General features: G+C 38.4%; 1 protein-coding gene across 5 annotated transcripts in view; it reads right to left on the bottom strand.

Moving 5' to 3' along the window:
- Zmym4 (zinc finger, MYM-type 4) overlaps positions 1–13,935 on the bottom strand; it is a 98,880-nt gene that overhangs the window by 12,165 nt on the left and 72,780 nt on the right. For all 5 annotated transcript variants that reach the window (XM_013034079.1, XM_013034082.1, XM_013034081.1 and 2 more), the window contains 4 exons: positions 13,622–13,716; positions 6,351–6,522; positions 6,104–6,199; positions 2,235–2,386 (listed from right to left, as the gene is read on the bottom strand). In XM_013034079.1, the coding sequence (XP_012889533.1) occupies positions 2,235–2,386; positions 6,104–6,199; positions 6,351–6,522; positions 13,622–13,716 (515 nt within the window). The remainder of the gene's footprint in view (positions 1–2,234; positions 2,387–6,103; positions 6,200–6,350; positions 6,523–13,621; positions 13,717–13,935) is intronic.

The following is a 13,935-nucleotide window of genomic DNA, read 5'->3' as shown; positions in this document are numbered from 1 at the left end:
CAAAAAAAAAAAAACCCAGCAAAGCAAACATTCTTAACGGACACATAAAGTCACGGCAAAGCTCTATCACAGAAGGCAGAGAGCCCCTCACTGCTGCTGGGGCACTAGTTACCCGTAGGGGTGAGAATGGAGGGAAATAAGAGTTTGACATACCTCTACCATTTTCAACAAAACTATGAAGAATAAATAAATGCCTCAAATACAAAATCCCACATACAGATAAAAGAAAACGGCAAGGCAAAAAAGAGAATCAACAACATCCATATTTCTACTATATGGAGATAATAACCATTGTAAATGTTTCTAGTTTACGTCTTGTATTATCTATTTATATGACTGTGTCAACATACAGTGATACACCCATAGTTTATGCTCCCATTCTACTTATCTACTGCTTTAACAATATTTGTACATGCTACCAGATGTACTTTTTGAGCTGGAGTCTCACTATGTTGCCCGGGTTGGCCAGGAATTCAGATCCTTTCACCTCATCCTCCAGAGAAGCTGGGATTACAAGTATGCACAACTGTATAATTTGTAAATAAACTTAATAAATTATATACTACTTCACTAATATGCTAATTTACTTAACCACTGCACTTTGGTGATCAATGACATTATCGCCAATATTTTTGCAATGATTCCTGATCTTCAGAGTATGAGTTTTGAAGAGACTTGCAAAAACTGAATTACTGGCAAAATAAATACACAAAGAAATAGAAAAAAAGAAACCCCTGATCTCACACCATTCATATAAACAATAAATGTTATAATGGGTCTTTCTTGGGGTCAGTACTAAGGTTTAAACCCGGGGCCTTATACATGTTAGTCAAGTGTTCTACAGCTGGGGCCACTCCCTCAGTTCTTCTTCCTTCTGTTATTTTTCCTAATAGGGTGTTTGTCCCAGCCTAGACAGAAACCTTTCTGTTTATACTTTCTACACAGCTTAGATTACAAAAACATACCAGTATGCCCATCTTGGTGTTTTGTTTTTTTTTAATCAATTGTGGGGCTTGAACTAAGAGCCTGGGCACTGTCCCCAAGTTCTTTTTGCTCAAGGCTAGTGCTCTACCACTTTGAGCCACAGCTCCACTTTCAGTTTTCTGGTGATTAACTGGAGATAAGAGTCTCATATGCCTTCCTGACCAGGCTAGCTTTGAACCACGATCTTCTGATCTAAGCCTCCTGAGTAGCTAGACATGAGCCATCGGCAACCAGCTATGCCCATCTTTTGAATGGCTGAGATATTGCCTAAACTGGTCTTGAACCATGATCTTCATGAGCTCAGCCCCCTGAGTAGGTACAATTATATATGTGAGTCACTGTGCCCACTGTTAATGTGATAACAATGATATATTTATCTTAAAACTAAATGAAACTACATAATTTACATACATACGTATCTCTGTTGCTTCCTTTGTAATTTGCTATTAATGCATTTTCTGTTCATTAACATATAAAATACACCATCCTCAATTTTTTTTTTTTGGGGGGGGGAATCCTGGTCCTAGGGCCTGAACTCTGGGCCTGGGCGCTGTCCCTCAGCTCTTCAGCTCAGGGCTAGCGCTCTACCACAGCGCCACTTCCGGCTTTTTTTCTTTTTTGTTTATGTGTTGCTGAGGAATCGAACCCAGGGCCTCAGGCATACAAGGTAAGCGCTCTATCACTGAGCCACCTTCTCAGCCCCCACCATCCTCAATTTTTGTCATAATAACATCATCTTAGTTTAGCTTATTAAAGGGTTATATTTTAACTGCAAGGACAATTGTTCACTGAGAAGCATTCAGTCACATTTGTGTCACTAGGTAGCAAAGAGAAGAGAGGCCATCTACATTCAGGGTTTTAACCCATGAACATTTGCGTGATTTAGACTGACACTTGCCGGTGCCTTGTGACTCTGTATGCATGTGCCAGCAACATGAAACCCCTCTCAGTTGATGGCCAAGGAGTTTTTGACGCTCCTGCATCTGAAGGGGGCCATTTTGCCAGGAAGGTGAGAGGAAGTTTCACTTAAGTTGACTTGCTGAAAATCATAAAAAGCAAAAAGTCTTAAGAAGCAGGGCATGACAACCTGCACTGTAATTCCAGCTACTCAGGAGGATAAGATGGGAGGATTGTGAGTTTGAGGCCATCTCAGAAAGAGAGAAAAAAAGTATAGGAGCAGTAGTAGATTGCTTATTTTACAAATTCAGATTTATTAAAAATGCGATCAATTAAAAAATTTAAATTGGTACCTGCTGAATTCCAAGGCACAAGTATAAGATACTGTCTGGATCATATTTTTCACCATTTGGTCTCCGCACCTCTTGGATAAACTGGCATAAGCCCAAACTCAACTCAGCAAAAGTACAGGACAGAATATCTTCCTTCAGCTTGATAGGACGGACTGTGGAAAGGTATAAAGCATCTGAAATATTAACTCAAAACACATAAAATAACAATGAGTGACTGAATAAGCACTGAGCACTTCTGTGCTCTAGGCTCTGTGGTATACACTGTGATTAAAAACAGATTCTAAGCTAAGCATAGTGCATACCTGTAATCACAGCACTTGACAGGGTGAGGCAGGACTATGAGTTGCATGGCAACCTGGAGTACACAGTGAGAGCCTATCTCAACGTCAAACACACACACACACAAACAGACAGAAAGGTCCTGACCTCAAGGCTTTTCAAGTAGGAGAAAAAATGCTTAGCATAGTACACATGGTACAATAACAAAGGTTTAGTTTAAATAAGATAGCGTGAAATTTTAAAAAGTTCTACTAAAGAAGAGTCAAATTAGAGTGCAGAGGAAGTGACACTGGGGCTCCCCAGAAGAGCTAAGAGTTAGAATGGTAGATGGGCAAAGAAATCCAAGTTGAGGACCAGAAAAATTTCCCAAAGTACATTTCCCAAAGCACTAATCCTGTATGAGAGGAAAAAAAAACTGGCTTTCTAAGATCTAACTATCTCTAAACAATTGCTATTGCCTGGAAGTACACTAAAGAAGACCTACAGAGAATACCTACTGAAGGAATTCTACTAACTTCAGAACTGACTACATAATACTTCAAATAACATAGAACATCTCTCTGCCCTTAGAAATATTATAATGCAGCCAGGCACCAGTGACTCACGCCTGTAATCCTAGCTACTCAGGAGGCTGAGATCACAGTTCAAAGCCAGCCCAGGCAGGAAAGTCTGAGAGACTCTTATCTCCAATAAACCACTAGAAAACAGGAAGTGGCACTGTAGCTCAAGTAGTAGAGCGCTCACCTTGAGCTGAAGAGTACAGGGACAGCGCCCAAGCCCAGAGTTAAGCCCCACAACTGACAAAAAAATAAAATAAATAAAAAAGAAATATTACAATACAGTGTTCCAGTTGCTAGACCATAAGGATGTAAAGGTTCTAAGGATTTAGGTGTACAAGAAAAAATTAAGAAGGGCAGCTTAAAGCAGATTATGACCATATATCATGTTAAGATTTGAAGATAATTAGGACTGATTTAATTTAATTTTTATTTATTTATTTATTTTTTTTTTGGGTCCGGTTGTGGGGCCTGAACTCTGGGCCTGGGCGCTGTCCCTCAGCTCTTCAGCTCAAGGCTAGCTTGCTCTACCACTTAAGCCACAGAGCCACTTCCGGCTTTTTTCTATTTTGCTTATGTGGTGCTGAGGAATCGAACCCAGGGCCTCAGGCATGCAGGGCAAGCGCTCTACCACTGAGCCACCTTCCCAGCCCCAAAATAATATTCGTTTTTTTTTTTGTTGGTGGTGGGGCTTGAACTCTGGGCTTGGGCGCTATCCCTGCGCTCTTCAGCTCAATGCGAGTGACCTACCGCTTGAGCCACAGCACCACATCCTGATTTAATTTTAATCAGAGGATTCATCCAGTTTGTAGAGATCCTACTCCAACAGATTGCCCCATGTTGTGCAATAAGAATGAAAATACACTTTATATTCATTGCTATTCTTCATTCAGACAGGATTGCACATTTCCAAAGATACACTTGGGATCTCCTGTATTGGTTATATAGATGAGTATGGGCTCATGAGTATGGGCTCACCCTTTTCAGTACTTAACACCATGCCTGATAAATAAAAGACATTTATTTTCTGAGTGAATGAGTAATAGAAATGGGTAGGCATCTCCTAGAGCTACTGAATTTCTTTTTTTTTTTTTGTCGGTCATGGGGCTTGAACTCTGGGCCTGGGCGCTGTCCCTCAGCTCTTCAGCTCAAGGCGAGCTCTCTACCACTTGAGCTACAGCACCACTTCCGGTTTTCTGGTGGTTTATTGGAGATAGGAGTCTCACGGTCTCTCCTGCCCGGGCTGGCTTTGAACCACGATCCTCAGATCTCAGCCTCCTGAGTAGCTAGGATTATAGGCGTGAGCCACCAGCGCCTGGCTTAGAGCTACTGAATTTAGATGAAGTCTAAAACAGTATTACTTCACTGTCACTATAAGCTGGTCTGGATTTGTGTGCTCAAATGATCTTCACAGTTAAGTTACAGGCCACTGTCTTTGTGTGTATGTGTTGGTCATGGGGCCTGTACTCTGGGCCTGGGCACTGTCCCTCAGCCCTTCAGCTCAAGGCTAACACTCTACCACTGGAGCCACAGTGCCACTTCTGGCTTTTTCTGCTTATGTGGTGCTGAGGAATTGAACCCAGGGCCTCATGCATGCCAAGGCAAGCACTCTACCACTGAGCTACCTTCCCAGTCCAGGCCACTTGTCTTTTATGGTTCTAAGTGTGGGATTGCAGACCTCCTAGATTACCCTAGTAGGAGGATATTCCCTAACCTTAGAGCAAAGAGATTACATTTAATCTATAGGAACTCAGTCAGTCAGCTACATCTCAGAAACATGCCTCCAATAAGTAGGGCTGCATGTGCTCCAATACCAGCAGCATAGTCTAGCAGCAGGTGAAGCTAAGAGCAGTAATAATTACGTAGGTGTAAGAGAGTTTATAGTGTATAGCTGAAAAGTGACCAAAAAAAACCACTACTATAATGGATATATATACTCATCCACTTTTCTCTATATAATTCCATAAAAACTTTATTATATAACTTTTATTTTTAAAATAGATGTGAAACTGAAACATGATTTGGCCAATGCAACATTGGCCCTGGATGTAAAAGATTTAAGTAATTACTGCTAGAAGAAATTTTATAGGATATATAATTATAAACCATGATAAAAAGGGCTGGGAATGTGGCTTAATGGTAGAGTACTTGCCTAGCATGCATGAAACTCTGGGTTCAATTCCTCAGTACCACATAAATAGAAAAGGACAGAAGTGGCACTATGGCTCAAGTGGTAGAATGAGCAAAAGAAACCCAGGGACAGTGCCCAGAGCCTGAGTTCAAGCCCCAAGACTGGCAAAAAAAAGAAAAAAGAAAAAAGAAAAAAAATCACTAAAAGCAAAACATTAAAAAATAGTGTTAAAAATAGTGAAAAATGAAAACTATATAGGCCATAAAATTATACACAATAGCTATGTTTAAATTGTTTCAGTCAAGTTTGATAGCTAAAACTAATGAACACTGCTAATCATATAAATGTCATTAAGAAATATTCCTACAAAAGCAGCAAAATTTTCCAAGTATTCTAAAAAAAACCTCATAGTGGATTCTGTATCAGTTACTATTGATGTAAGACTCAAGAACACATTTTATACCACTTTCAGTGTTAAGAAACTACAATGAATCTCTTAGGTTTGCAGAATAAATTCACCTTCAAAAGATACAGCCTTATCTATATAAGTAACAGTGAAGGTAGGATATTAATTGCTCTTTCTTATCTTAAAACTCAAGGACACCAGTGGCTCACAGTTATAATCCTAGCAGCCCAGGAAGTTGAGATCTGAGGATCTCGATTTAAAAACATCCTATGTAGAAAGTCCATGAGACTCTTCTTCAATTAGCCACCCCAAAGCCAAAAGTGGAGCTGTGGTTCAACTAGTAGAGCCTTGTGCAAAAAAGCTCAGCGACTCTGCCCAAGCCCCAAGTTCAAGCCCCAGCATTAAAAAAAAAACAAAAACAAACACCTCAAAATTCCAAAGTTTAAATCAATGATATCGTAAGTAATTCATAACAAATGGAAAAAGCAAATTTTACCTCTGCAACCTGGCTCTGAGGATTCTTGAGAGAGTGTCTGGTCTTGAGTACTTCCTAAGGGCTCAGAACATGGGCTGGATGAGGCCTGTTCACCTCCTGACCAAGAGAGACAAAGAAAAGTTTAAATAGCAGTAAGAACTAAATAAAGCTAACGTTTTATAAGGTTCTGACCTAGGAGTTGACTATGGCTTTACTAATTTGTATCTCCCCACCTAAACCAAGACATAAATTCATGCTGTGTATTTACCTCCGCACTTTAGATCCCCCTGTTCTTCCTTGGCATTTTTCCACTGAACCCAGTTCTTCCAGGCATTTACCCCATACATATATTTCAGTGTCATCCCAGACACTGAACACCCTTGAAAGGCTCCTTGAATAAGACTCCTGGGCTCCACAGCTACTATAGACTTCTTCCGTCCCTGTGAGAATTCCAAAAATTTACAGAATATAAAACTTAGTTTGGGATCTTTAAAATAAGAGTTCTCAAAGCTGGGATAAATAATATGGAATTTGGTTTTATACCCTAAAGATTCAGGATTCTTAGAGCTAGAAAGGAACTATCTAATCCAATCCACATGAGACAGAAGGAAAAATCATTAAATGTAAATCACACTTGAATTAATTACCAACATGTGGCTGCTTACTATTTTTCAGACATTGGACCCACCCACTGAGATATGAGTAGCCTTCATTATCATTCTGATCTAGTTAATGGGCTACATGAATTGATTCTATTCTAAGTTATAAAATAGGCTATAATAAACCCTCTAACTACAAAGGAATTAAACTAGAAACCAATAATGAACACTGCTAGTTCAATAGATGTCAAGAAAAAGCCTCTAAAATCACCTACGAACAATATATTCATAAAGAATTATGAATCACAGCAGAAATTACAAATTCAATTATAAAATATCATGACTTTAAATGAAAACTTTAATAATTATCAAAAATTCTGCCATGGAGAGCTAAGGCAATGATTAGAGAAGCAACTGTAATACTGAAATGCTTTTATGAAAACAACGAAATAGATGTTGGTGACAAGAAAGGGAGAAAGAGGAAGGAGGAGAAAGGTCCGTTTTTACTACTAGTATTAACAATATACAAAATCCATCAATGAGGCTTCTATCTTAAGAACCTTTGTTGTGGCTGGCTGGCAAGCACAAATACCCAGAGTTAAAACTCCAGTGCAGGGATATGGGGGATCTAGAAAAAGAGGAACAGAATAAAATCCATATTAAAGAGGTTTTTTTGAAAAGGGAAATAAGCAAAAGCCAATGGGGAAAAAAAGAAAAGTAACAAAATAAAAGATTTGTTCTTTTAAAAGGTTAAAAAATTTGGTAACTTTCTAGTAAGAATGACCAAGAAAAAGAGAAAGTATAAATTACCAATACCTGATTTAGAAGTAAACATTTAAAAAAGGGGGAGGAGGACTGGACATATTGTAACCAATAAAATTAACAAACTACATGAAATGAAACAAACAAAAAAGCTGAAAAAGTTTCTGGGAAGACAAAAAGCTTATTTGGGGGTAGGGCGATAACATGAATACCCCCCCAAAGTCAGATGTTTTTATTTAAAACTTCACAAAAAGACTTCAGATCCATGGTCTTACTGTCAAATCCCAACACAGTTAAAAGGAATTCACCAAATTATATTCCATTAAAGAGTAGAAAATGAGATTGGGCACTGGGAGCTCACATCTACAATCCTATCTACTCATGAAGATGAAATCATAGGATCTCAGTTCAAATCAAGCCTTGAGTACAGACAAATCCCTGAAAGTTTTATTTCCAATTAACAAGCTAAAGCCAGAACTGGAGTATGTCGCTCAAGTGGTAAAGTACTAGCTGTGAATGCAAAAGCCCAGCAAGAACTAAGTTCAAGTCTTAATACTAGTATTTTATTTTTTAAAAAGGAGAAAAAGAAATGCTAAGTCATTCTCTAGCATCACTATTATTCCAATACCAAAACTAATAGTCATTACAAGAAAACAAGTGAATATCTTTTCTTGAGACACTTTAAGCCTTAAAATATTAACAAACTTATTATATGAAAAGAATATATTATTTAAAAAGTAAGATTTATCTCAGGAATACAAAGTTAGTCTTTTTGAAGAAAATTAATATATTTTTGTGATATTAATAGACTTTAAAAAAGAAAACCAGATACTATCTCAACAGATGTAAGAAATCCACCTGACAAAGTTCAATATCCAATCATGATAAAAACTTCCAGCAAATTAGGAGTAGAAGAGAACTTCCTCATCCTGATAGAGGCCATCCATGGGAAACCTACAGAAGATAACACACTTAATGTTGTAAGATTGAATCCTTTTGCCTTAAGATTGGGAACAAAGCAAAAGGTTCCTTTTCACTACTAGTATTTAGCAACATAACAAAGATCCTAATGTGTCCAATACAGTAAGAAAAGAAAATGCATTCAGATTAATAAGGAAAATGTAAAACTGCCCCCTTCCATTGCAATGTAATTGTGCAGGCAGAAAACTCTAAGGAGTTTAGTTAGACAAAGTTATATACACAAATATTGTGCATTTCTATATACTAATATGGAACATGGAAAAATAAAATTTTTAGATAGGATGATGATGGCATATGCCTGTAATTCCAGATATTCGGGGAGAGGTAGGATTTTCAGTCTTGAGGCCAGTACCAGCAAAGGTAGCAAGACCCTATCTCAAAAATAAAAGACAGGGCTAGGAATATGGCTTAGTGGTAGATTCTCAGTACCACATAAACAGAAAAAGCCAGAAGTGGTGCTGTGGCTCAAGTAGTAGAGTACTAGCCTTGAGTAAAAGAAGCTCAGTGCATAGGCCCTAAGTGCATAGGACTGGCAAAAATAAATAAAATACAAACGAACTGAGAGTATGGCTCAAGCAATGATGTGCTTGTCTAGCAATCACAAGGCCTTGGTTTCAATCTCCAATACTGCAATCAGAAACAAAACAAAAAAAAATTCTAGAATAAAAACATTAAGCCAGGAGCAGTGGCTCATACCTGTAATCCCAGTTACTCAGGAGGTAGATATTGGGAGGATCACAGTTTTTTGAGGCCAGCCTGAGCAAAAAGTCTCTATTTTAACCAATAAGCTGGGTGTGATCATATACCCCATTCCTGCTATATGAGAGGCCAATGAGAGGGGGGAAAAAAAAAAGCTAAACCAAAGAAAGTGCTGGAGGTCTGGTTAAAGTGGGAGAGCACCTGGCTTGTAAAACAAGAAGCCTTGAGTTCAAACCCTAGAGCCTGGCCCCAAACATATATAACTATGAAATAAATCTAAAAGAATATAAGGACATGTAAAATAAAACATGCAACATATTGTTGAGGGAAATGAAAGATGAGCTAAATGAATAAATGAGGATGGTACCAAGTTCACAGATTATTCATAATTGCTAAAATGCCAGTTCTATGATCTATACATTCAGGGCAACCCAAATTAAAATTCTAGCTGTCTATTTTATAAAAATCAACAAGATTATTCTAAAATGTATATAGATGTACAAATGCAAGTTTAGAAATTGAAATTATAGGAGCTGGGAAGATGGCTCAGTGGTAAAGCGCTTGCCTTGCATGCCTGAGGCCCTGGGTTTGTTTCCTCAGCACCACATAAACAAAAAGAAAAAAGCAGGAAGTGGTGCTGTGGCTCAAGTGGTAGAATGCTAGCCTTGAGCTGAAGAGCTGAGGGACAGCGCCCAGGCCCAGAGTTGAGGCCCCATGACCGAACCACCCCCCAAAAAAAAAAGAAAGAAAGAAAAGAAATTGAAATTATACTCCCAATTCCAAGACTTACTGCAAAGCTGAATTAATCAAGGAAGTTGGTGCTGGTATAAAAATGGGCATGTAAATCAATGAAATAGAACAAATTCTGGAAATAGGCCCACACAGGTATAGTCAGTTGCCCTAATTCAAGTGCCAATGTAATTCAATGGGAAGGACAACCTTATTTCCAAGAGTGCTGCTAGAACTGGATATCCATATGAAAATGGCCCCTGACTACTGCACCTAAATCCATATGTAAATATTCAGCCAGGGGCTGGGAATGTGACCCAGGGGTAGAGTGCTTGCCTAGCATGCATGAAGCCCTCAGTTCGATTTCTCAGTACCACATAAACAAAAAAAGTGGCACTGTGACTCAAGTGATAAAGTGCTAGCCTAGAGCAAATGAAGCTCAGGGACAGTACCCAGGCCCTGAGTTCAAGCCCAAGGACTGGCATAAGTAAATTAATTAATTGATTGAATAATTAATTAATTAAAATTTCAGCCAAAATGGACCACCAAAATAAAAGTTAAAACTATAAAACTTCTAGAAGAAAATAAGAAAAGCTCAGGTGTATGATTAAACATTGTTACATGGACTAGTACAAAGTATGAACCATAAAGAATAAAAATTGATGGGGCTGGGAAGGTGGCTCAGTGGTAGAGCACGCTTGCCTTGCATGCATGAGGCCCTGGGTTCGATTCCCCAGCACCACATAAGCCAAAACAAAAAAAGCCGGAAGTGGTGCTGTGGCTCAAGTGGTAGAACGCTAGTGTTGAGCTGAAGAGCTGAGGGACAGTGCCCAGGCCCAGAGTTCAGGCCCCACCACCGGACCCAAAACCAAAAAACAAACAAAAAGAATAAAAATTGATTAACTTTCTTAAAATTAAAATTTTCTATTTACCATTAAGAAAAAAAAAAAAAGGAACAACTGGGTGACAGTGGCTCACGACTATAATCCTAGCTAGTCAAGAGGCTGAGATCTGAGGATTGCTTTTCCAAGCCAAACCAAGCAGTAAAGTTGGTGAGACTCTTATCTTTAACAATCAAAAAAAGGAGGTGATAGGAGAGTAGCAAAATTCTGCTGCTAAAAGAACTATATCCATAAAAGAGTATTTATGGCAGGCAAGGTCATGCATTCCTGTAACTCCAGCACTTGGGAGACTGATGATTGAAGTTGAAGCCAGCCTCATTATAGGCCAGCGTGGGCTATTCAGTGAGACTGTCTCAAAAAATAAACAAACAAAAACACAATAAAAGGCACCTACAGTTCATTGACAACCCTCCCACACAAAGAATATAAAAGATTGGAATATTCTACCAAGGAAAACACATTAACTGCAAATATTCACATAAGAAGATGCTCAACAAGGGCTGGGAATGTGGCTTAGTGGTAGAGTGCTGGGTTCAATTCCTCAGAACCACATAGACAGAAAAACAGAAAAGGCCAGAAGTGGTACTGTGGCTCAAGTGGTAGAGTGCTAGCCTTGAGCAGAAGAAACTAGGGACAGTGCCTAGGCCCTGAGTTCAAGCCCAAGGACTGGCAAAAAAAGAAGAAGAAAGAAGAAAGAAGAAAGAAGAAGGAGGAGGAGGAGGAAAGAAAGAAAGAAAGAAAGAAAGAAAGAAAGAAAGAAAGAAGAGGAGGAGGAGCAGCAGCAGCAGCTCAACAGTTATCAGTTATATCAGTTATCAGGAAAAAAATGTATATCACAGATCTCACTACACAACAACTAAACTGGCAAATACCCAAGTTTAGTAATAGGCAGTCATGAAGTTTATGGACTTTTACACATTTCTGATGGGAATGTAAAATAATACATCAACTTTTTGTAACCTTAGAAATATACTTAACTATAAAGCCTAGCAATTCTATTCTTTGACAGAAATTAAAACATAAGTTCTCACAAAGATTTATTCAAGAATATCCTTCACTTATCCAAAAGTAGCCCCAAACTGGAAACATAAATTTTCAATTAACTGTTACACACCTGCACAAATTTTGGGCTTTTATAATGAAATGGTTCTCAGAAATAAAACAAACTGGGGTTGGAGGAATGGCTCAGTTGACAAAGTGCTAGGCAATGAGCAAAAAAACATCAGGTTTCAAGTTCAAAACCTGGTCCTGAACCCTTTCCCCCACCCAACGCTCCCATCACAAAAAAAGGAAACCACCAAGACATGAAACAACAGAGATGGTGCTCAAAACTCTAGGCTAAGGAGATACCACGGTGTACAAGACCGCATAATATGTGATACTGTTGATAGGGAATTTTAGAAAAGAAAATTAAGTACCATTCTGTACCAGGAATTAAGGCTAACTGCAAAAGGTGGCCAGAGAAAACTTCTTGATACAACAGAACTGTTGACTATGGTAGCAGTTACATACTATGTATACTTGTGAAGACCATCAAAACTACAACTAGAATTTATGAATATTTTATCTTTTTATCTTTTAATCATTGTACTATTTCAACATGTACAATGCATCTTCATCAGTGTCATGTCCATCCACCCCCATCTATCCCAACCTCTGAATCTCAAGTTTCATAGTTCTATTTTTACATATGTCCTTTTTTGTTGTTGTTGTTGCCGGTTGTGGGGCCTGAACTATGGGGTCTGGGGCACTGTCCTTCAGCTCTTCACCTCAAGGCTAGAGATCTACCACTTTGAGCCACAGAGCCACTTCGAGCTTTTTCTGCTTATGTGGCGCTGAGGAATTGAACCCAGGGCCTCATGCATGCAAGGCAAGCACTCTACCACTGAGCCACCTTCCCAGCCCCATATGTACATTATTATGACTGTATTCACCCACCATTCCTCTTTCCATTCGTCAAGCCTCTCTTCCTTGAACTCTTTCTCCTCTCAGAGAAGACATGTTTCAGCTTCTTGATATTCATTTTGTTAAATTAATTGCTCAAATCATAATTCATTTTACTTATTTATTTTGAAAGCTTTAGCAAGGATTTATTTTAGCATAACAAAAATAGGTAGAAGTGGAAAAGAGAGAGAAACAGTTCCTGCTCCCCACACAGGAAATGGTAGTTAACGCAACAGAACAGTTTTTGTTTTGTTTTTGTTTTTTGTTGGTTGTGGGGCTTGAACTCTGGGCCTGGGCACCGCCCCTCAGCTCTTCAGCTCAAGGCAAGTGCTCTACCACTTGAGCCACAGTACCACTTCCAGTTTTCTGGTGGTTAAATGGAGGTAAGAGTCTGAGGTAGTTCCCTGTCTAAGCTGGCTTTGAACCGTGATCCTCAGATCTCAGCCTCCTGAGTAGCTAGGATTACAGGCGTGAGCCATCAGGGCCCAGCTCAACAGAACAGTTTTTAAAGATAAGACTATTATTCTCTAAGAACTTTGGTATAAGAAAGCTTTTTGACATGAAAAAACAACCTATATGAACTTCACTCTTATAACTTGGCTATATATAACAATGAACTTCAGAATTAAAGCATACAAAAATAGCTACTTTTAGACTTAAGTAAGAGATAACAAAAAAGGATTATAATAGGTTTTTAATGTGACAAAATAAAACCCTCAATTACAGAAACAAAAGAAAAAGTCCTGGCTAAAGAAATGTAAAACAAAAATGGTTCTGACTTTAAGAAATAAAAACAAAAGCACAAAAATAAGAGGTTGCAGAATAATGAAATTTACCTGACTCTACCTGTTATGAGTTTTATGACTTAAGAATAAAGTATGGTAAAATGGAAGAAAAGAAATAATAATTAAGCTGCTACTTACTCTTCGTCTGGGCTGAGGGAAGCCATCTCTGTGTCGTCGCCTTGTTCGAGAACGTGCCTGGACTCCCTGTCCTTTATTAAGTGGGTCAAAGGATTCTATAATAATCATCAGAAAGCAAAGTGTGAGGTAAATAACTCACAGAATTATTTACTGAGAAAAGAAATATTGGGTAATCATTGTATTTTTTATTTTGTGATAAAATAAGAACTTCACATATACTTAAAAGAGAAACAAAGAATGTAGCCCTTAAATAAAATCTTCATCAACAGTCAGGAAAATCTTTTGTAAATAAGTACTACAGGGAAGGTTAAAAA

Source organism: Dipodomys ordii, unplaced genomic scaffold (genome assembly GCF_000151885.1).
Source record: "Dipodomys ordii isolate 6190 unplaced genomic scaffold, Dord_2.0 Scaffold181, whole genome shotgun sequence".
Taxonomy (NCBI): domain Eukaryota; kingdom Metazoa; phylum Chordata; class Mammalia; order Rodentia; family Heteromyidae; genus Dipodomys; species Dipodomys ordii.
Note: the sequence above shows the minus strand (reverse complement) of the source record. Positions and strands in the feature narration are given on the sequence as shown.